We start from the raw sequence: 25,498 nt of genomic DNA on the forward strand, positions 1-25,498 counted from the left end.
TAAGTCCATGTGGAGGACTGTTAATGGAGGATTTTTCTAAAATATTTGAAAATTTTGACGGCGGTAAAATGAGTATTGTCAAATTTGAAGGAGAAAAACTTCACTTCATACAGAAGCAGTCGAAGAGTTTGAGTACTTTTTACGAAAATGACGTGGATGTATTATATCCACAGAATTTGAACCAGATCATTGATGTGATTAGGTATGGATTGGTTAAAGAAGATAATAATTATTCCTTAACCATTGTTCCCCCTAAATACGTGCATGAATGACAATGAACCGTCGGTTGCGTATTATAGAATGCTTTACATTTCCCACCGCAATCATGATGACATATGCTTTTGGCGCTTTATTTTTATCTATAAATACAGGCAACGATGTTAGCAATAAACTCAAATAAGAGAGATGGAGAGAGATAATATTCCGGACTTAGCCGAAGAATTTATGAATCATGTGGTGGCTTCTCGTAAAGAAGCTATTGAGGAGCAAGTGATGAAGAAGACGCTTGCCATGTGGGCAAAAATCCGAAAACTCCAGTTCATCCTTGAATGCAAACTAGCTGCTTCCTCCAGAGAGATGGCGGCACTAGGAAGGTATCGGCGACGTCTTCGTGTGGCTGATAATTTTGGCGTCTTTTCTGATGATGGCGTTTATCTTCTCATGCTTTTCAAGGAGAGGAGTGCTCTGAGAGAGATAGCCATTTCAGAGGAGTTTTCACGTATTTCCATCGGAGGACTGAGCAGCTGGTTTGCGTCCTGGAGGTTGTTCGTAGATAGGGAGATTAAGAGTGTACGCATCTGCCTCTATTGATGTACTGCCCCCGCTTCTAATGATGTACTGCCCCAGCCTCATCTAATAAGATAATTTTATTTTGTATTACTGACTGTTTCTTGCCTTTTTCGTTTATTTCCTGCAAAATTAAATTAGGCATACACAATAAATAATCATATCATGATATGTCAATAAAACCAAGCATATTACGAAAATAAGAGAACTTAGCCTCGGGTAGTGGTTTTGTGAAAATATTGGTTGTTTGTTGATCAGTATGAACATATTCAAGCCGTATTTCTTTCTTCATGACGTGTTCTCGGATGAAATGGTGTCTGATATCGATATGCTTTGTCCGAGAGTGCATGACAGGGTTGTAAGTTATGGCTATAGCGCTTGTGTTGTCGCAAAATATGGGAGATTCAGCAGCTTGGATTCCATAGTCTTTTAACTGTTGCTGTATCCATATCAACTGAGCACAACAACTTCCGGCTGCTAAGTATTCTGCTTCAGCGGTTGACGTAGCGATTGACGTTTGTTTCTTGATGGCCCATGAAATAAGTCTTTCACCCAAGAATTGGCATGAACCACTTGTGCTTTTTCGATCGATTTTGCAACCAGCATAATCTGCATCTGAGTAACCTACAAGATTAAAACTTGAATCTTTGGGATACCAAAAACCCACATTGGCAGTTCCTTTCAAATATTTGAGTATGCGTTTAGAGGCAGTAAAATGAGATTGCATAGGTTTAGCTTGAAACCGTGCACATAAACATACGGCAAATATAATATCAGATCGACTTGCGGTTAAGTATAGTAAGGACCCAATTAGTCCTCTGTACATTTTTTCATCTACCGAAATTCCCCTTTCATCTTTATCTAATTTGATTGATGAGCTCATTGGAGTGCTGGATTGAGAGCAATTTTCCATGCCAAATTTCTTTATCATATCTCGTGTATATTTGGCTTGATTAATGAAGATATCGTTTTCAGACTGCTTGACTTGCAGACCTAAAAAATAGTTTAATTCGCCCATCATACTCATTTCAAATTGTTCATGCATCATCTTATAAAATCTTTCACATAACTTAGGATTAGTTGAACCAAAAATAATATCGTCCACATATATTTGAACAAAAAGTGAATGATCATTTCTGGAGAATTTAAATAGATTTTTATCAATTGTATCGATAGGGAATCCATGCTCGAGCAGAAATTTGGTTAGTGTGTCATACCATGCTCTCGGAGCTTGCTTGAGTCCATATAGGGCCTTATCCAGTTTGTAAACGTGATCAGGAAAGGCATGATTAACAAAATCTAGTGGTTGTTCAACATAAACTTCCTCATTTAATAAACCATTCAGAAAGGCAGATTTAACATCCATTTGATATACTTTGAAGTCCTTAAATGCTGCAAAAGCTAGAAATATTTTAATGGCTTCTAATCTGGCAACAGGGGCAAAATATTCATCAAAGTCTATACCTTCCTTTTGTCTATAACCCTGAGCCACTAAACGAGCCTTATTTCTGATGATTGAACCACTTGCATTCATTTTGTTTCTGTAAACCCATCTAGTTCCAATTATGTGAGCATCATAAGGTCGAGATACCAAGTGCCATACTCTGTTCCTTTCAAACTGATTAAGTTCTTCTTGCATAGCCTCTATCCAGTTTGTGTCTAGCAAGGCATCATCAATTTTCTGGGGTTCTATTTGAGAAATGAAAGCAGCCTGCATAAATTCATTTATCATCTGATTTCTAGTTCTAAGAGGAGCAGTAGGGTTACCAATGACCTGCTCGAGTGGATGATCCTTGTTCCACCGAAGACAAGGTCCATACGGATTTGGCTTGGTTGGTTGATTGATGTCATTTTCTTGTTCTGGTGCCTCTTCTTCCATTGGTATGTTCTGCGGTTGATAATTGTTTTCTCGTTCATTTTTCTGCTGATTTTGTTCTTGACCAGTTGGGTTTTCTTTGGAGATGGTTTCACCTATTCTTCTTAGGTCTATCTCATCATCATCATTGTTATCTTCAAGGTTAGCAGCTTCAAAATTATTTATCAGATCATGCATGCTACTGTTGCTATTGTCATGACATATAGATGATTCATCGAACACAACATGTATGGATTCTTAGACAGTGAGAGTTTTTTGATTATACACTCTGTATGCTTTACTCACTGCTGAGTATCCCAGAAAGATGTCATTTTCAGCCTTTACATCAAATGCGGTGAGATGCATTTTGCCATTTATATGAATAAAACATTACAGCCGAATATGCGAAAATACCCCACTTCTGGCAATTTGCCGGTCCATATTTCATATGGATTCTTTTCATGATTTTTATTAATCATAGACCGATTCTGAGTGTAACAAACTATATTGATGGCTTCAGCCCAAAATCGTTGTGAGATACCAGATTCATCCAGCATGGTTCTAGCTGCTTCCTTCAGTGTGCGGTTTCTTCTTTCTGTTACTCCATTTTGTTGTGGCGATCTTGCAGCTGATAAATCATGTTTAATGACATGATCTTCAAGGTAGGATGGCAGGTATTTGTTTAGAAATTCAGTTCCTCTGTCACTCCTGATTCTGTCAATTTCTTTCCTTTTCTCATTTTGAAGCCTTTTTGAGCAGCTTAATTAGTTGATCGGCAGTTTGATCTTTGGAGCTTAGGAATAATACCCATGTGAATCTGGAGAAGTCGTCAATAATTACAAGAGTGTGTTTCTTTCCCCCTAAGCTCAACACCGGAATAGGTCCAAACAGGTCCATATGAAGGAGTTCCAAACATCTTGCTGAAGAGTTTCTTCCCTTGCTTTTGAAAGTTGATCGAACTTGTTTTCCTAGCTGACAAGTATTGCATACTTTATCTTTGGCAAAGTCAACATTTGGCAGTCCAGATACCAGCTTAAGCTTACTAATAGTAGCAAAGGATTTGAAATTTAGATGATTGAGCCTTTTATGCCATAGCCAATTTTTATTTCCATTTAGAGCAATGAAGCAAGTAGATGCATTTAAATATTCATCATTCCATTCTACTCTATAGGTATTTTGACTTCGATAGCCAGTCAGCACAATTGTCCCTGCATTAGTTTTAACCATGCATTTGTCTCTATGAAATTCAACCGTATATCAATTGTCACATAGTTGACTTATACTGATCAGGTTATAACATAAATTTTCTACCAAGAGAACATCTTTAATGATGATTTTGCCATGAATAATCTTACCCTTACCCATGGCTTTACCTTTAGCATTGTCACCGAAAGTGATTGTTGGCCCCTTGAAATTCACAACTTCTGACAAGAGATTTTTGTTTCCTGTTATATGTCTTGAGCATCCGCTGTCTACAAACCATGTTGATTTTTCCAAGTTTTTCTTCTTTAGTTCCTGAAATTTGAGATAAGAAATTGGTACCCTTTCTATTTGGATCCTGAATTAATTAGACCCTTAGGAATCCACACTTGAATTATCCTTGCGGATTTTTTGTGATGTGTTCCGGGGTAACCATGATTGGATAAATAATCAGGTGATGAATGCAATATATTTTGTTTGGGCCTTTGGTTATTGTCATTCAATCTATACCTCTTTTCAACTGGTCGGCAATTGTAGTAATTGTTAGGTCTGGTTCTTGAGTGATATCCAGTTGAGCCATCGTAACAGGTTGAGTTTGGCCTGAGTTTGCGCCAATATCGTTTGGATTTATCACTCTGAACATAACCCAAACCACGTCGCCTCCCATTATTCTCAAGATTCATATTTTGAATGCCTTGATCTTCAGGCTTACCATGTTCATATACCGAGCTAGATCTGACAAATTTAATTGATCTTAAATTGTCTTTCTCCAGTAACGGTTGAGTTGAAGCTTCTGAGGTACTGCAATCATTGATATTGTAACCCAGCCCAGTTCTGTCTCCGGCTGGTTTCTGCATCTCATGCATTCTATTAAGAGAAGCAGAAGACTTGTTCCAAGTATTGACGATATTCATTAACCGTTTGTTTTCTGTTAGTGTAGCATGGAACAATCTTCGTAAATCATCATTCTCAGCCGCTAGCAGACTTAACTTAACTTTCAAACTTTCAACCTCTTTGTGCTGCGAACAGTTAGAGAGAGTTGACTTGTTTTTTTAATCTAGTTTTTCTGCTACAGCTTCATTGAATTTCATAGACAGTCCTTTGAACTCATTTACCATGTCGTGCAGTGTTGTAACAAGATCTTCTCGTGTAAATTCTTCAGAGTTAAAGTCAAATACCATTTCATCAGTGGATTCTTGATCTTTCTTGGCCATGAGACACTCGACTGTCTCGTCTTCGTTTTCACTTGAAGATGCCTCAGAAGAGGATTTTTCTGACTCGGTTTCAGCCCATTTGCCTTTGTCTTCTTCTGCAATCAGAACTCGCTGATTCTTTTTCTTGACGAATTTCTTGTTGTCTTTGAACCGTCTTCTATTCTCCTGTTTTTTTTTTTCATCCTTCTTTGGCTTGTTGCATTCTGTAATAAAGTGTCCCTTCTTTCCACAGTTAAAACAAACTTGACCATCCTCAGTATGGTCCTTTTTAAAATAAGGTTTATTCATTTGAGATTGATTTTTGCGCATGAATTTGTTGAACTTCTTAACAAAAAGAGACATGGCTTCATTGCTTAGTTGCTCAGCCGATTTCTTTCTTGTGAACTCTTTGACCGGAAGAGTCATAGTAGCAGCTGCCAAGACCCTTGTTTGTTGAGTTGCGGATGGCTCTTCTTTAGTCCGTATTCCAAGCTCAAATTCATATGCTTTAAGATCAGCAAACAGATCATGGAGTTCCATTTTATTCAGATCTTTGGATTCGCGCATTGCTATGGTCTTCACATCCCATTCTCTGGGAAGAGCTCGCATGAACTTCAAAGCGATTTCTCTGTTGGTGTACTCTTTTCCAAGTGAGATGAGCTCGATGATAATGCTGCTAAACCGCTCATCAAATTCTGCAAGAGTTTCTCCTGGCTTCATCTTTGCATTATCGAATTTTTGGATAGCCACTGTCAGTTTGTTTTCTTTGGTCTGATCATTGCCTTCGCACAGTTGAGTAAGTTTTTCTCATATCTCCTTTGCAGTGGTACGGGTCTTGATTTTGGCGAACATGTTCTTATCCAGAGTCTTATATAGAATTTCTTTTGCAACGTTGTCCAGGTTTTCTTTCTTTTTATCCTCAGTTGTCCACTCAGATCTATGTTTCTCTATCATTTTAGGAGCGCCTTCGGTTGTACCAACAGCTGTGTTTACTTTCATGATCTTCATTGGTCCATCGGTGATTACAAACCACATATCGTCATCCTGTGCTGCTAGATATGCATGCATGTGAATTTTCCAATCATCATAGTCTTCCTTGGAAAACATAGGAATTTTGTTGAAGGATGCCATGATTATTTGAATGATGTCAACGTTTAGAGAAAACTCTGATACCACTTGTTGGGATCGGGAAAGAGTTTAGAGGGTGGGTGAATGAACTCTTTCAAATTTTACTGTTTTTGAATTTTCGCTATCAACCATTTTTAGGCGGTTGAAAAATATTTTCTCAAACGGTTGAAACTTGAACTACTGGTTGTGCGGAAAACAGCTCAGAGTTTTCAATGACCAATAAAGTTAGTGACACCCTTAACAACAATAAGTGACTGAGAGATATTTAAGCATGCAAGAAATAGATGACAGCGGATTTTATGGATGTTTGGAGATTGAATACTCCTACGTCACCCCTTCTTCCTTTGTTAGGAAGGATTCCACTAAAAGACTTTGACTTTACAAAATGTTTGTAACAGCCCAATCCATCCATGACTTATCACACTGCCTGTATTGGAACTCTTAGTGATCACTTTACGCTTCAGGATATTAAGAACCCTTAGTTCTCCAAACACCACAAACTTTAATCAAATAACCACCAGGTTACTGATATGAAACAGTAGTTTGTTTGAGTAGCACGAAAAGATCCTTGGATGATCAAGTATGTTTCTGTTGAATTGCGTGCAGATAGAGCGAAGATGAATATTGACTGTGATTGCGCTCTCAGATTTCTTTTGAAGGCAAGCTCAATTATCTTTGTATATCTTGTCTCTTTTTTTTAGCTTGCATCATTCTCTGTTGATATAGCCGAATGACTTAACGGTCGGAAAGGACGGTTAACGTAAACCTGAGCTTCAGAAACAGATGAGTCGCTTTCATCTTTATGAGCAATAAATGTTCGCATTTAATCTTCCTTTTGCTTATCATACATCTGAAGCTCTTTTCTTGAGGATTTCCTCTTAAGGCAACTGTTCTTTTAGCATCAGACTGCAAAGTCTATCTCTGAGCTTTCTTTCTGGGATAGAAAGTTAAATGCATATCATTCTTGGAATTGATGTGTAATCGTTGACTTCAAGGAGTTTTGAATGCATTCAACCGGTCAGAGAATGTCTTTTAGCAATAAGTGATTCTCTTAAATGAATCGGTTCACTTTTGCCATAGTATAAAGAATCAGCGGTTGAAAATCAGCGGTTTGAGAAACCTGTAGGTTTTTGCCTGTTGAGCTTATTAGGATTCCAGCCGCGGTTGATTTTGATTTGTCATACACCAAAATTCTTGAAACCCTAGTTTCATTTCTTAACACCTATTGGCCCTCATTTTGGCCCTCACTGTACTGACAAAGTTGACAGGATCGATTTTTGGGATCATCGTTGAGCTAAATAGCTCGGTTCTTGAAATATTGAACACCGATGAATTAAATCGAGTTTTATTTCCAAACCAAGTGGAAGACACTCGAAATAATCCTTCATAGAAACGGATTAAACATTGTGTAAAGCATTTAAAATATATGCAAGTTGAATGAGTAAAAAAATATTTTGGTTGAAGAATTTTATCAAATACTTGGTATGCAACAATTTTGTATTTAAAGAACACATAAAATTCTTCAACAATGAATCCTTAAAACAATGGAAATGATAAGTAAATGCAATAAACAAATAGACACGAATTTGTTTATAAATGTTCGGAGACTTCAAATGCTCTTATGTCATTCCTTCTTCCACCTCGGAAAGGATTCACTAGAAGACTTTGATTTATACAACTCTTTGTACAAACTCATTCAGCTAGGACTCACGCTACTGCATAACTGAACTTCTAGCACTCAAGATTATAGACAGCACCTCACAATCAGCATATTGTTTAATGTCTCGTATGCAAATACTACATACACAAGTTTATTGTCTTTGTGCAAGACTAACTCAACTAATCTTTGAATTTAAACTCTCTTGTATATGTGTGAGTGATTGTGTGGGAGGAATTTATCATTTACTATGTACTTCTCAAATGTATCCTCACAGAAAGGCTTGTGCTCTCAACTAGCTGATATATTCATGCTAGCTGCCCATGCTTTGAATCTTCTTCAAAAGCTCTTGTTTCATCTTTAATATGTTGTATTTATAGGCTCCAACAATGATAAATATGTTAGACACAAGAATATGAACGTTTGGAAAATTTTTGTACTGTTTCTGATATTGCAACGGTCAAATTCGCCTTACTGAACATTTTCCCGAGTGGTCAACTCTAGTAAACTGGTTCAGTTCAACTGGTCTGGTTCAATTCAGCTAGTGTGGTTCAGTTCAACTGGTCTGGTTCAGTTCAGTTTCAGCTGGTCTGGTTCGGTTCAGTTGGTCGGGTGCAGGTTCAGTTCAGTTAGTCAGCTGCTGGTTCAGTTCATTTAAGTTGGTTAGCAGCTGTTGGTTCAGTTCAGTTCAGTTGGTCAGCTGAAATCAGCCTAGCTGATTTCAGTTTGTGCAGAACCAATAGCTTAAAATCATCGTCATTTATCAGCATCTTAATCTTCGATTCAGACTTTAACTTTTGAATATGATTTGTAGATAATCGTCTTATCTTTTCAATGCATACTAGATTGCTTCATTATAATAACTGAGCTGAGAGATATGACCACAATACCGCAACTGCTCATACCCAACTGATTGATGTTTTCGTGCAATCAGTTCGGTAATTCAGCGATCAGTTAGACCTTGATAACATCCAAATTTTCCCAACTGGTATGAAATATGACTTGCTTGAAATTGAGTTTAATGATCAGTTTAGTTGGCAGATTGTCATTTGAATCATCCAGTTGAGACATACCATCAAAATACCAAAGCTTGCCAGAAATTCAGTTTGTGCAGAATTCAGTTTAAGTTTGCTTCTTGTTTTAATAACTTCACACTTGAGTACATATATTAGAAACACAATAACAAGTTTTATTAACATCAAAATCAGATTGCAAACGTGAAATATTTCAACAATCCTCCCTTTTTGATGATCACAAAAATTAGATAAAAAAATCGATTCAACTAACATATTTCTCCCTCTTTTTTGTGTGAATCAAAAAATCATATTTTCAAAAACATTTTAAGCACAAAATTTTCTCCCCCTCCATATTTAAAAATAATCTCTCCATTAAAATTATAATGAGTTCTCCTCCTATATTTCTGAAATTTTGAAAATTATAAAAGAAGAGGGATAACTAACCAATTTCCTTCATGGCTCATTTTATGCCGTAGCATATATGTTCTGCCTTCAATGAATAAACGGCTTTTTATAAGGCATAAATATGCGGAAAATTTTATATCGCTGTAAACCTCTATAAGTCTAGTTTGCAAAGCAAAAAGCGGTTTGTCATTTGTACACTCGAGCAAAGAGATATGTCATATTTGTTATGGTCGCTGCAAGTTGTACGAAAATTCAGTTTTGCATATAAATGTTTAAAAAAATCTAAAATTTTTGAATTTTAAACATCAAAATCACAATGTTCTTTCAAGAATAACCCGCTCTGAGATCACTTGACATGATCAATTAGGGGGATCATTGTTGAGATACAATAGCTCGATTCTTGAAATACTGAACACCGATGAATTAAATCGACTTTGATTTTCAAAGCAAGCGGAAAACACTCGAAATAATCCTTCGTAGAAATCGATTAAATATTTTGTAAAGCATTTAAAATATATGCAAGTTGAATGAGTAAAAAATATTCTGGTTGAAGTATTTATCAAACACTTGGTATGAAATAATTTTGTATTTGAAGAACACATAAAATGATTCAACAATGCATCCTTAAAACAATGAAAATGATAAGTAAATGCAATAAACAAATAGACACGAATTTTTTACGGATGTTTGCAGACTTCAAATGTTCCTACGTCACCCTTTCTTCTACCTCAGGAAGAATTCACTAGAATACTTTGATTTATACAATTCTTTGTACAAACTAATTCAGCTAGGACTTACGGTACTGCTTAACTGAACTCCTGGCACTCAAGATTGTAGGCAGCACCTCACAATCAGCATATTGTTTAATGTCTCATATGGAAATACTACATACACAAGTTTATTGTCTTTGTGCAAGACTCACTCAACTATCTTTGAAGTTCAACTCTCTTGTATATGTGTGAGTGATTGTGTGTGGGGAATTTATCATTTACAGTGTACATCTCAAATGTATCCTCACACAGGGGCTTGTGCACTCAACTAGCTGATATATTCATGCTAGCTGCTCATGATTTGAATCCTCTTCAAAAGCTCTTGTTTGATCTTTAATATGTTTTATTTATAGGCTCCAACAATGATATATACGTTAGACACAAGAATATGACCGTTTAGAAATTTTCTGTACTGTTTCTGATATTGCAACAGTTAAATTCGTCTTGCTGGACATTTTCCCGAGTGTCAACTCTGGTCAACCGATTCAGTTCAACCGGTCTGGTTTGGTTCAGCTTGTCTGGTTCAGTTTCAATTTCAGTTGGTCAGCACTTGGTTCAGTTCAGTTGGTCAGCTGCTGGTTCAGTTCATTTCAGTTGGTCAGCAACAGCTAGTTCAGTTCAGTTGGTCAACTGAAATCAGCATCTTAAGCTTCGATTCAGACTTTGACTTCTTAAGATGATTTGTAGATCATCGTCTTATCTTTCTAACGCATATTGGACCGCTTCATTCTAATAACCGAGCTGAGAGATATGACCAAAATACCGCAACTGCTCATACCCAACCGATTGCTATTTTCGTGCAATTAGTTCGGTAATTCAGTGATCAGTTAGACCTTGATAACATTCAAATTTGCCCAAATGACGTAAAATACGACTTGTTTGAAATTGAGTTTTCTGATCAGTTAAGTTGGCGGATTGTAATGTGAATTATCCAGTTGAGAGATATAATCAAAATATCAAAGCTTGCCAGAAATTCGGTTTGTGAAGAATTCAGTTTCAGTTTGCTTCTTGTTTTAATAACTTCACACTTGAGTAAATATGTTAGAAATACAATAACAAGTTTTGTTAACATCAAAATCAAGATTGCGAACATGAAATGTTCCAACAAAAATGTGTGATGCTTTCTCACTCTCTGGAGGTGTAATTCTCTGAGCATGTTTATGATTAGAATAATTTATTACCATTATATCCTCACATAATTGTTTACAGTTTTTCAACAACCCGTTACTTTTGAGATAAAATATGAAATTAAGGTTGAAAAGAAAAATTCATATATTAATTACAAAAGAAAATGGGTTTTCGAAATACTAAAAATAGATATTTTACTTGACAATATATAACAAAATTTACACATTCTCAAAAAGGTTAAACAAAAAAACAGTAAGAAAAATAATAACAATATATTAACAATTAAAATAATACTAATAAAAATAAATATACGTGATAAGCATAGTAATATTATTTTATCTAGTATGTTTGTAAATATTGAATTATTATCCAATTAATGTAAAAATATGTTATTAATTTGGTCTTTATAAGGCTTTAGATATTGCAGGGGTATTTTGATAATGGTAATATAATACACAAAATTACTTTATTGTTTTAAAATCATACCAAACACCATGTATTTTATCATCCTACATTATTTATCATCAATTTTTTTAATTTATCATTATGATTATACATCTTCACTTATCATATCACATGAACCAAACGAAGCCTTCTAGTACTAGACATGATCATTCTTCATCTAATGCAAGTGGAATTAGAAAATATGGATTTGATTATGAGCGATCTAAATATACCAATCACATGAATAATCAATTTGAAGGGTATTCTAATAATGGACAAAATTGATATCATGACCATCAATCATTCGCAGCAGGTGATGTTAGAAATCATGACCATGGATATGTATCTTCAAGTGAGGCTATAAATTCTTTTCGGCATCGAGAATTTGGAGATCGTCATCGTTGTGATGAAGCGTTATTAAATCCACATTCATTGCACTACACCGACTCTGTTTCGAATCCCCAATTCTATCAATATCCTGGTGGACAATACAACACTGATTTATATCCACGACCATATAGTGAAGATCGATTTTCTTAGTTGAATCTCGAGAGATAGTATACTCTTGATTTAGTTCTTGCACGTCATTCTTCTTGGTATTAGTCTAGATGGTATGACATTTGCAGGTATTTTTTTATATTAATATTGTCATATATTTATACGTCAATATATCATTTTTCAGTCAATTTATATTTTACTTATTATTGTCATTTTATTATCATTTATATAGTATACATAATTTAATATGTTTAATAATAATTTGACTAGGAACGTTGGAAAGCACATCAATTGATCTAAGATGGTGAATTTCGAGTCTACTTTCCGCTACATCTATCAAAAAAAGAAAAGCTATACTGAGATTTAGCTATTTATATTGGAAAATTTTCATCAGAATGTGTAATAATAAATTAATTAAATTGATTGTAAAATATTGATTTTAGTTGATGTATTTTAGTTTATGTTAAATAATATATAAATCTGAAGTAAGCTTTGAAGAAATTTGATTTCAATTTGAGTTAACATATGTACCTCCAATTGAAAAAAATTCAAAAGTTTAATTCATTATAACTCAAAACTTTCATAATAGTATATTTCAATTTTGAAAGAGTTGTGAAAATTTCGATATCTAACAAAGATATACTTTGTGATTCGATAATATGTGAATAAAATTTAAAAATTATATTTACTATCTTGTTTTCATCAAATAATCTATTTAAATGATATTTATTTTGATTTACATATTTTTAAATATTTTTCTAGAATTTTAAAATTATATCAAGTTTTAAAAAATATTTACAGCGCGACTGTTCCCCGAAATCTCATGAGAACTAAAATGGTAACATCTAGATAGTCTACGGCGACCGCGATTGCTAACCCGGAATTTAAAAGGTTTGCCCATTAACTGATTCATATTTAAAAAATTATAGGAAGTTTTACTTTAATTTTTCTCTGCCCTATATCCGTCATCCCACTCGTTCCGTTTTTCTAATTAGAAAGTCTGTTGCATCTTCTTTTCTTGACATGCTGGTTAGAAGCAAGGCTATCTCAGACGGAACAAGAAGAAGAAGAAGAAATACCTGTAGAGGTTGGTTCGATTGTCTTGTTTGTTCTGATGAAGACGAAGATGATAGCGGTGTGCGTTAGGGCAAACGCAAATAAAATCATTTCTTGTTGGATAACTTTCAATTCTATTTTAATTAAGCTTTCAAAAATTTAAAACTCAAATAAAAAGCTCAAAATAAATAAAATAAGAGGAAATGGATCCTCTGCTGTGGAGATCCACGGTAGAGGATGTTGTAGCAAAAAAAAATTTAAAAAGTTTTTTTATCTTTATTTTAATTCTTATTAGTTTTAATTATTTTTTTTTTTTGAGCTTTTTGTTTTAATATTTCTTTTATTCACTCTCAAATTTTCATTTTTAATCTTCTTTAAAATATATTATAATATTTTCTTTTGCCATTTTTGGAATTTTTGTTTCCCTCCTTTTTTTTTCCATATTTTGTTTATCTCGTTTGTTTTGAAAGTAAAACATATTTAAGTTTTAATTTTAGTTCTTTTCACACGTTTGATTAGTCTATTTTCTTTATTTTTTCTCATTAATTTTTTTAAAAAAATTACAATAAAGGAGGAGAGGACTTCAATATAAAAATTTCTATTTTCTTCCATTTACATGTTCAATTTTTTCTAATTTTTTGACTACCGAATTTATTTATTTTGAGAATAAAATATATAATTTTTTTTCTATATTGACATATATTAATTTAAGATGTTAGCGCCTCGGCGCTAGTGTGCGCAAAAGTTGCGCCTCGGCGCTAATCTGACCACAGCTGATTTTCCTGAATAATACGACCACTTTTTGTCACACGTTCAATGAAATATTGTACGCACCTCAGAAGTGTCAAGTGTACTATGACAGAAATAGGAAGTCTACGAGCACCCTTCAACACACTGTTTAAACACTCCCAAATATTGGTTGTCAACACCCCACGACGCCAACCACTGTCATGAGCCAAACTTCATTTTTTTTTTAGCAATTCCAACCAAATATCGGTGCGCCAAATTATTTTTTTGCTTGATTGCCTCCATTATTGCTTCAAATTTACAGATTTGATTTTGTATGCCTGCCGCCCAGCATAAATCTTTCAAATGCATGTCTTTGAATTTAGTGTTAAAGTTTGAACACACATGTCTCCAACAAAAACGATGCACACCGTACGGAGGTTGAAAATATGGTAGATCTTCAATTGCTCGCATGATTCCCTTATACCTATCAGAAATAAGACACACACCATTTTCACCACGAACAACATGTCTCCCAAGGTTCTCCAAGAACTATTACCAAGAATTTGTTGTTTCTTCATCCACAATAGCAAATGCTAGCAGTAGAACCTGATTGTTCGCATCTAGAGTTACACCAATCAACATTTTGTGCTTGTATTTGGTATACAAGTGTGTACCATTGACACTAATTATTTTCCGACAATGTCGAAACCCATCAACACACGGCCTGAATGCCCACAAAACATAGTTCAGTGTCTTACAAATTTCAGTGTTGGCTCTGAGATGCTTCCACTCCACAGCTGTTCCCGGATTATATTTGGACAAAGCACACATATATTTTGGAGGCAATTTAACGGAGCTCTCCCAGGTACCATAAGCAATTTCCATAGCACGTTTCAAACTTCGCCATGCCTTCGTGTATGAGATTTGATATCCATATTTATCTTTCACATTTTCGATGATATAATTAATCTCGTACGAAGGATCACAACGAACAACTCCCAATAGCGTATGTGCCACCATATCACAGTTTAAATTCTTATGGTCTATACCAACAAAGGTAGATATACACGTGTGAGGCCCATCATATTTTGTTATTTTCCAATAACTAGTCTTGGCCTTCAAACAAGCGCGAAGTCCCCATCGACAAATGGCCGTGGAATAATTATTTTTGCAACGTAACTTCCACAAACTGCGTGTACTATCCACGACACGGTACTCACGCCTGACAACTCTGACTGAATAATCCTTCACAGATGCAATAAGATCATTCTTATCTTTAAATAACATATTAATGCATAATTCACCTCTATCCGGATTGTACTAGCTTGATTGCACTCCACAAGACAGAATCAGGAGGCTCTTCCCCAAAAAAATTATTGAAAAATGATGGAATTTTAGAAGTGTTTGAAAGAAATGGTTCGGTCTGCCTCTGTAATGTGTCGCGTGGTGCTTGTCGAGATGATGTCCCCTCATCAGGATTTGTAAAAGTATTCACTTCATCATCAACATTCACTTCTTCTTCTTCAGACTCTCTGTATGACATATCGGGTTCAGAATCAGTCCTCCAAATATCATCATTATTGTCCTGATCCGGACAACGAGCACTAGTTTCTAATGTTGGATTCGGTCAATATGGAGCATTGGTTTGTTCTGACGAGAAATTTATATGTTGATCCCAAGATCCACTTACATCATCGAAACTCATATTACCGAATCCTTTAGTAACCTGTGGAACATAAGATTCTTGCTCCTGGAAACCACCATATGTAGACGTATCGGGTTGGTTATAGAAACCGGAATCGGATGCATGTGGAACGTAGGATTCAGAATCATCAAATCCAACATGATACTCAATTGAATTTGCTTCCACGTACAGATGCAAAATATGCATATTGTCACATTGCATTATAAACTGTAAAGCATCGTCATCAACAAGATTGACTTGAATTCCATGCCAAGATGCTCTCTCCATGAATGAATACTTTGTTGACATCTTCAGAGAAAAATTCGCTAGATCGATTGCTAACATTTTATGCACAACTTCAACTAACTCCATCAAATGAATAGATCGTAATACTCGTATCCGTCTAACAAATGAAATGCTATATTCAACCGATCCATTATCGCTAACTACATGACCACCAAAATATAAGAGTACGTCGATGTTAGACATTTTGCCAATGAAAATTGAGAGAAGATTTAGGAGAAAATTGATAACTCATTCGTTGAATTTTTCATCAATTATATAGGAGAAGAATGTGAAGACTAACATTTGAATTATTGAAGTTCACGTGAATTTTCAGATCTTCAGCTTTCACATGAAATGGTCAGGCAATGAATGGATATAATAAAGCGAACAAAATGAACGAATAATAAAAATCGAAATTTTTTTAAAAAAAAATTAATATAATATATAGAGTCTGTGCTTACGAAGCAGGGACCCTGTACACATGGACCAGCGTCCGCGCTTCGTAAGCGCGGCCAATGGTCCACGTGCGCGGACGCTCCAACGCGGAGCTGCTCCGCGCTTCGTAAGCACGGATTGCAGTATTCTTGCAATTTTTTTAAAATTATTTTTAAATTAATTTTTAAAAATTAAATTAATTATAAAAAAAACCGTACATTAGTATATAGTATATAAGGTAAGTATAAATTATAAAAAGAAAAAATGATACAATAAAAATTAACAAGATAAAAAGATAATAGAAGATACTTTTAAAAATTTTAGAATGTATACAAAAAAAGGTCAAAAAAGAAAACCAAAAAATTTAAAAAGAAAATATTAATTAAAATATATAAAAAGACAAAATAAAAAATTGAAAATTGTGATTGTGGTTGTAAAAAAACATCACGGTATTTCTTGTGATGATGCCCATAATAAAGACAATTTTGAAATTAATTTTTTTTTGTTTAGCCATAGCTAGGGGTGGGCAACAGTCGGTTTGGTCCGATTTTACTCTACAATGATTCGGTTTTTCGGTTTTCGGTTTTGAATATCTCTAATCCAAAACTGAACTATTTTATTACGGTTCGGTTCGGTTTTTTTTAGTACGGTTCGGTTTATACGGTCGGTTATATACGGTTAGCTAAAATTTGTTACGAAATAAAATCATACGTCACTTTATGCTTTTAAAATCTCAATCATAGTATTTTTCAAACATTTAATTTGTGGGACTTAATTTTTTATATAAAAAATTAAAGAAATATATACAGAAAAGAAAAGAAAACTTCGACTGGTGAGTGATGAGAAAGAAGAAAAAACGATCGGATTGAAAAGTGAGAGTTAATGATACTAAGTTCTTAAATTTTAATAAGCCCATTATACATAAAAAGTCTTATACTTAACAATAATGTGACTCATTATTCATAAAAACCTTATACTTAACAATAATATGGTCGGTTCGGTTTTTCTGTTTTTTAGAGATTAAAACCGAAAACCGAACCGAAAAACCGAATGTCATAAATTTTAAAACCATAACCAACCGAAAAACCGATAAAACCGAACCATTTAAACCAAATTATTCGGTTCAATCGATTTTTTTAGTTTTTCTAATTTTATGCCCACCCCTAACCACACAATCCTGTGCTGTGAGGATTTTCACATTAGAGGATCCATTCCCCAAAATAAGCAGAGACTAAACCCGCCTAGACCGACCAATTAGCACATTTTCGGTGCGGTCGGTCGCCGCCAGCGTCTCAACTTAGAACATTGATAAGAAATGGACAAAATAGGGAAACGGGAGAGTGAAATGTGGGGCAAATAAGGAAAGAGGGGTGCATGGTGTGGACGACTCATCAAAGTCTCCCTAAATTGTAGAGATGGTGATTGATTAGACTTGTTTCCTTTGGCTTTTTCCCCTCCCCTCTTTCATCCTTGTCACTCTAATTTCTCTCACACTTGCATTTACTCTTTTAACCTCCTTCTTTTTTCTTTTATAATAATAATAATAATAATAATAATAATAATATTTTAACTTTGTTTTCCTTCAATTTATCAGCATTTAGATTTTAGAATCCAATGAATTATTTGCATTTGTGATTTGTGCAAGCAACGGAAGACTTTGAATTGTTTCTTTGTAGCTAAGAAACTAGTAACGACGTTTTCAAGATGGAAATAGAGGGTTTTGAACTTTTCATGTATATTTTTACCATCGTATATATTACATTAATGCATAATCGATTTTCAAGAAATTTTGAGTCCAGACATATGATGATGGTAAGATTGCAATACGAACTTGTTTTAGATTGAGTCCTTTTTAGTCTCCGGTAATGGAGTAGGGATATATTGATTCTAGATTTTTAATGATTTTTTTGAAGTTTAAAAGATTAGAAGTATTTAATCTAGATATTTACTTAGTGTGCAAAGTTTAGTGGTATTTGATAAGTTCAAATCCTATCGAAATTTAGAGATGAAGTCTCGTCTTTAAAAATAAAATCTCTAATCTTATAAATTTGAACTTGACATGAGTTTCGAATATTTGGAGGATTAGGCCCATTAAAATGAGAAGAAATAAAAGATGAACAGATATTCAAGATAGAGAGGACACAAACATAGAGAAAAATGAAGATGCAGAATCATTCATGTACAGCGCTTCAAGTAGAAGACAGAACTTGGATAAAGAAGAAGGAATTTAGACTTTCAAAGAGAGGATATAGACAACTTCAAAAGAGAAATCATGCTAACCACACTGAGACTTTCTTATTACTTCTTAGATTTTATTCTTATGAATTCAAACATTTTGTTTTTGGTTTGTTTTGATTTTATGAAATAAATTTCTTTATACTAATACTATAATATAGCCAAACAATACTTTGTTTGATATTTGTTTATGTTTTCAATATATTACTTTCTTGATTTTAATTATTGATTGATATTGGCTTAATATTTCTTGTTGATAATCTAATCACATATTTACATCTATGTTGATTAATCACGAATCCGACTATGAATGGTTAAATATAACAACAAATACATTAATCAACACATGATTAAACTAACTAGAAATTGTACTCGATTTCAGTGTACGCTTTTATGTGAAAACTGAAATTCCACAAAAATGTAATAAATTTAGATCTAATTAAATTCAATTAGAAATAATTTAACTGTTAGATTTAAATAGATTTATTAACTCAAGAAATCATTTAATAAATGAGGATTTCACCATGATTGTCCAGAATTAAATAATTAATTGAATTTTAACATATGTCAATATAGTAGAATTTGTTATCATTGTGTATCTTAATTATTTTTTTGAAGTTCAATATCTCCTTAATCTTTGAATCCGTCGTTTTTTTTATTGAAATTGTTATATTTAATAATTTAGATTAATAATTCATATATTCTCCTTTATTTATTTTGTTTAGTTTAAATTAAGTGATAAAAAAATCTAGTAATTAATATTAGTCTATGTCTGATCGATATTTGGATTAGATTTTTTTTCTCCTAATAATCAGTTTATATCGAATGTTGTTGAAGCGACAAGCTTACAATTTAAATTTCATATCAATCTTGATGACACACATAATCAATACTCATATGTAATATTCTATGATACTTACTATGGCGAAAACCACTCTTTGATGATTTTTTCTCCATAGTCAAGTTATAGACAATAAATTTATCTCTTACTAAGATGAAAACCAGTGTTCTCTTTCATTTTTTACTTTCTTTAAGTATTTTATATTCTAATATTTTATTTTGTTTTCTTTTATTTTGTAGGTTTTGAATCCTCAGCAATGACTTGATTTGCACCCTGATGAGTTGTCAAAATAAAGGATTATCACTTGAGTATTTCTAGCAGCATATTCTCCTATGGTTATTCAAAGTTGGCAAAAACTTGTGTGAGACGGTCTCACGGGTCGTATTTGTGAGACATATATCTTATTTGGGTCATCCATAAAAAAATATTATTTTTTATGCTAAGAGTATTACTTTTTATTGTGAATATGGATAGAGTTGATACGTCTCACAAATTAGGATCCGTGAGACGGTCTAACATGAGACCCACTCTTCAAAGTTATGACAATGTCAGAGAATGTTTTTGTTATTTATTATTTTCTTGTTTTTATTTTATCATAGCATGACACTGAGGACATTGTCGATCTTTAAAGCAAGGGAGGGTTGATCGTTTTGTTTCACGTCACAACAGGTAGTATGTGTTTTAATATTTAGTCATCGAGAATGATTTTATTTTATGGCTTTTCTTTGAGAAACTCCACTTGTGATTACATGACACACTAATTGTGTAAGGACCGTGTATCGTATTATCGTAAATCTCATATGATTATCGATAATTAATGAACTTGTCATGTGATTATACATTTGATGTATATTATGACAATGAAATTGGAAAATGAATTGATGTTGTACGAATTGATTTGAGAGGCCGGACGCCAATTTAGTACAAACATTTAAAATTTGTACAGTACGAGTGGCGCCCGGGCGGTAGAAAATGACCGCCCGAGCGCCAAGGTGAGAATTGAGAGCATTCGGGCAGAACATGCCGCGTCCGAGCGGTAGTTTTTGACCGCCCGAGCGCGGTGCATTTGAGACTCGGGGCAGAATGTCTCGCGCTCGGGCGCGAGAATTCTACCGCCCGAGCGCCGAGACGGTGGAGATAAGAATGAATTCTTTCATTCGATTTCTTCATTTTCATTTCAGAGAGTTCGAGAAGGAACGAGGGAAATCGATTTTCTTTCTTCCAAATCGACTTTGAAACGCCGTCTAAACGCGAAACAAATTATATATTTGTAATCTGCGCGTCGAGGGCTTCAGACTGAGGTAATTTTCTTCTAGTTCCAGCAGCTTGAAATATTAAAGTACTGGAATAGCATGTATTTGAAGTTGAATTTCTGATATGTAGTAGAATATCCGACAATAAACTCGTATTCGAAGTCGGAATTGAATTATGATATGAATTGGATTTGATATGAATTTTTGAAGTTTCAAATGATATTTGAAATTCATGTTAATGATTTTGGAGTATGTTATTGATTGGAATGAATATGCTATTGATGTAGATAAAGTGTTATATCAATATCTTCAGGCTACATCAATTGGAACGAAGAATTGAGGTATGTTGCGACCGGGTAACATACGACAGGTATCTGTATTATATGATATATGATTGGATTGATTTGTTTGGAATTGGATTGGAATACGTGTCTATGTGCCTATTTGATGATTTGATGTGGCATACATGACATTGAGATTTGAGTATTGATGTACAAAATAAATGTTTTGTTAACACACATCATTTTATGCATACATCGATACATGACATGCACGTTGAGCTATGATCCTTGGATACCCTGATATGATTTGATTGGATTCCGGGGTTTGTGAACACAATCGCTATGCCGGTATTATATGAGCCGTAAAGCATAGACAATTGTGGCCCCATATGATTGGATATGAGATGTGGGATTGACGACGCTTCGTCGACGTTGTCATATGTGTATTCCCATATCGGCCGGTGTGCCAGCTCGAGCATTGATTTGATTTGATAGCGATTCGATTGATTCTGACATGTGCTCAGTGGATGGGCATTTGACCTGATACCTCCACGACATACATGCATTGCATACCATATATCATTGTTTAGATATCTGTGGTATATATGATTGGTTGTTCCATACGGAGCTTTGCTCACCCCCAAGGGAGGCTGTTGTTGTCTTTGTGTGTGGACAATGACAGGTACTCCAGGATATCAGGAGACCAGAGAGGGTACTTCTGGAGGGAGCCACAGCTTGGGCTGAGGTTTATGTTTATGTCTTGTTCCCAGTATATATATATATGTATCTATATGTAATGTCCGGACTTTTGATAAATGTTTATGAAATACTAGAGATGTTATGAATAAGGTTTATAGAGATCAGAAGTGAAGAATAATGACGCACGACATGAAATGACACAAGAAAAGTTGAGTTTTGGAGATTGTGCAACACCGCACCCGCGGCCTAGAAGCCACCGCACCCGTGGTGCATGGCCAGTAGGTTTAGAAGATTTTGCGAACAGATACCGCACCCGCGGTGCATGCAGGGACCGCACCCGCGGTCATGATTTTTGAAAATAAAATGGGGCTGCCGAGAGCATAGCGCACCCGCGCTCCGGAACATGCCGCACCCGCGGTGCTGCATGCGAAGTGCCACCTTTGAATTTCGTCTTGACACATGGCACATATATATATATATAGAAATCTGCTGAGTCTTCATTTTTCAGATCTCCATAGCAAGAACCGAGAGCTCCCAAGAAATCCTTCAAACTTCTTTCAAGTTGTGATTTAGATTGTGCAAGATTTAGAGATCCGATTTTTATTCCGAGCCCGGATTTATGATCCTTGCAACAAGAGCTAGCTAAGGATGTAAGTATGGTTCATTTTCAACATGGTTCGAAATATATGTGTTGGAGGAATTATGATTTTGTTAGAAATATGTGGTCTTGATATATAGAGCATCGTATATTCGTTGTCAGATTGATTTTCAGACATAGTATGCTATTGTTTCGAATTTTAGCATTATTATTGAAGAGTATATCGATTTTCAGAGTTGGAAAGGATTAGGTCATTGATATGTGAGTTGTGAATTGGCTGGTATCAAAGAAATACGCCGTTATGCCGTCGATTGTTACCGAGATTGAGTATGATTAAGTATTGACTTGTGCAAGATTTGATATGAGTTATGTCTTGATAGAGTTCATTGTTACATTGTCATTTCAGACTAGATTTGACAGAGTTGGCAGCTGATTCGAGATTGTGACATATTGATCAACAAGAAAGGTATAATTCATGTGGTCACGGGATTGCACAACTCGATTCAGATTTGATACGAGTTTCGCTAAATCACATACTAGATTGTTATTACATTTGATTATGTAATGTTTGGTTTATTGATTTAGATTCGAGTCCTGAGATAGGAGATATTGGCAGACTTGCCAAAACTAGACGTTTCGGTGTATCGACGCATAGGAGCAGATTTGCTATATGTGTAGACCCTCGATACAGAGTTGACCGAAGTCTAGGAATAAGACGTACCGTTGCCCCGAGTGGTTGGGTAGGTAACAGACCGTCTTATTCACACCGGGATCCCTAGATTAGAAATGAGTCGAGTCAAGAGTTAAATGTTGAATACAGATTTGTATTCTTCTACATGTTTAGATTTTATTCATGGTACTTGATATATTCTATGCTTTTGTACATGATTATGACATTGCATGCATCCATGTTTTATACTGGGATATGTTCTCACCGGAGTTATCCGGCTGTTGTCGTGTCTGTATGTGTGCATGGCAACAGGTGGGGCATGATCAGGGTCACGACGAGGAAGAGAGAGTTGATAGCGTGGAGATCTCGGGCGTGGAAGATTCCTAGTGTTTCCTAGTGGACTTGTAGCACTTATGTTTGTAGTTGTTATTGAACACTAGTGTATATTTGTACGCACAGACTTGTATGTACATTACGTTGTTTAATTTCTATTGAGACATGTGATGCTTTCGTTAATACATTTGAATTAAAGTTAAAAGCAAATTTTTGACCCACATTTTCGAACAAAGATCCAATTAAATCCCAAAAGAATTGAGTTAGAGCCCGGGTCCCCACAACAGGTGGTATCAGAGCAGTAGGTCTGTAGACTGAGATAGAATAGAATGAGCGGGGTAGATCGAGTCATCTTCCTTGCTTTTGAGATGCTAGCATGATTATTGCTTTCCCTATTATATGTTGTGTTGTATTATCTGAATTGATTTACAGCATTTCAAGCCTGAATCAGAACCGATTCTCGATCAGAGTCTATGATCAGAGGAGGGCTGAGACAGATGATATTAATAGTGTACTAATCAGTGTGATAATCAGATTTATGCCGCCTAAAAGTATACCACAGCCAGAGCAGGGTAGCACATTCGGGGTACAGATGGATGTCACCGCTACGCCGATGGAGACCTTATTGAAGAGATTTCAGTCTTTCCATCCGCCTACCCTGAAGGGCACAGAGAGTGCAGTAGAGTGCGAGAGCTGGCTTGATGATATCGAGATGTTGTTTGAGTCTTTGGCATATACTGATGAGCGACGTGTGAAACTGATAGGGCATCAGATGCAGGAGGTTGCCAAGAGCTGGTGGTTGACTACGAAGAGAGCCTTGGAGCACCGAGGCATTGACATTACATGGAAAGTCTTCAAGGATGAGTTCTATCAGCGCTTCTTCCCCGTCTCCTACCGAAAAGATAAAGGAGCTGAATTTGCGAATCTGAGGCAGGGACAGTGGAACATCGAGGAGTATGTGGCTAAATTTTCTGCATTGTTACGATTTGCACCTCATGTGGCAGGGAACGACGAGGCAGTGGCCGATCAGTTCATCAACGGATTGAATCCCGATGTCTTTACCCTGGTGAACACGGGCCGGCCTAGTACTTTTTCAGAGGCACTGAACCGAGCGAAGGGAGCCGAGGCTGGCTTGATCAGGCAGCGAGGGGCTTCCTACGGTGTTCAGGGGCAGAGACCGCCACAGCCTACTACCGTACAGTTTCCACCACCTCCTCCTCGTTTTGACAGTGGAGCTAGTGGTAGTGGCAAGAAGGAATTTCTGAAGGCTAAAGGCAAACAGTTTAAGAAATCTGGGAGTAGTTCATCGAGTTCGAGTGGATCTCGACAGAGAGGTCAGGGTTCAGATTACAGTGGCGTGTATTGTAGCTCATGTGGAGGACGACATGCGACGGAGCAGTGTCAAGGAGTTATGGGACGCTGCAACATCTGTAGGCAACAGGGACACTTCGCCAGAGTTTGTCCCCAGAGAGGTGCACAACGTTTCCAGAGCACAGGATCATCAGCACCAGCGCCACAGATGGAGAGACAGGCATCTTCTGTACACTCCTTCCAGCCACCTTCCACACAGACCCAGCAGAGACCAGGAGGTAGTCAGACGGTGAGTCAGCCTCCCCGACAACAGGCACGTGTCTTTGCCCTGACAGAGGAGCAGGCGCAGGAGGCGCCAGATGACGTCATTGCAGGTAACTATTTTCTTTGCGGTTATCCTGCATATGTGTTGATAGACACAGGGGCATCTCATACATTCATATCTGAACATTTTGCATTGAGACATTCATTGCCTGTTGAGTCGTTGTCGACAGTAGTGTCTATAGCTTCTCCGTTGGGAAGTGGTTTGATATCTGTGACTACTGTTAGACACTGTATGCTTCAGTTTGAGGGGCATGAGATTGATCTTGATTGTGTAGTACTTGGTTTAGCTGATTTTGACTGTATAGTTGGCATAGACATGTTGACCAAGTACAGGGCCACTGTAGATTGTTTCCACAAGATTGTCAGATTCAGACCCGATATGACAGATGAGTGGAAATTCTACGGCAAGGGTTCCCGATCTCGGATTCCCTTAGTATCTGCTCTGACTATGAGTAGATTGCTTCAGAAAGGAGCAGAGGGCTTTCTCGTATATTCAGTAGATTTACTGAAGTCGAGCCCAGCATTGGCAGATCTGCCAGTGGTTTGCGAGTTTGCAGATGTTTTTCCTGATGAGATTCCAGGGTTGCCTCCAGTTCGAGAGGTTGATTTCAGCATTGATCTTGTGCCAGGCAGTGTTCCTATCTCGAGAGCTCCATATAGGATGGCACCGATAGAGCTGAAAGA

The 25,498-nt window shown here is 35.8% G+C and overlaps 1 protein-coding gene across 1 annotated transcript; it reads right to left on the reverse strand.

Annotated features, from left to right (window-relative positions):
- Positions 1-14,417: 14,417 nt before the first annotated feature.
- LOC140835311 (uncharacterized) lies at positions 14,418-15,152 on the reverse strand. Its single transcript, XM_073200801.1, has one exon. The coding sequence runs from the start codon at positions 15,150-15,152 to the stop codon at positions 14,418-14,420; it is 735 nt and encodes a 244-aa protein (XP_073056902.1).
- Positions 15,153-25,498: the final 10,346 nt, after the last annotated feature.

Source organism: Primulina eburnea, chromosome 6, assembly GCF_022965805.1.
Source record: "Primulina eburnea isolate SZY01 chromosome 6, ASM2296580v1, whole genome shotgun sequence".
Classification (NCBI taxonomy): domain Eukaryota; kingdom Viridiplantae; phylum Streptophyta; class Magnoliopsida; order Lamiales; family Gesneriaceae; genus Primulina; species Primulina eburnea.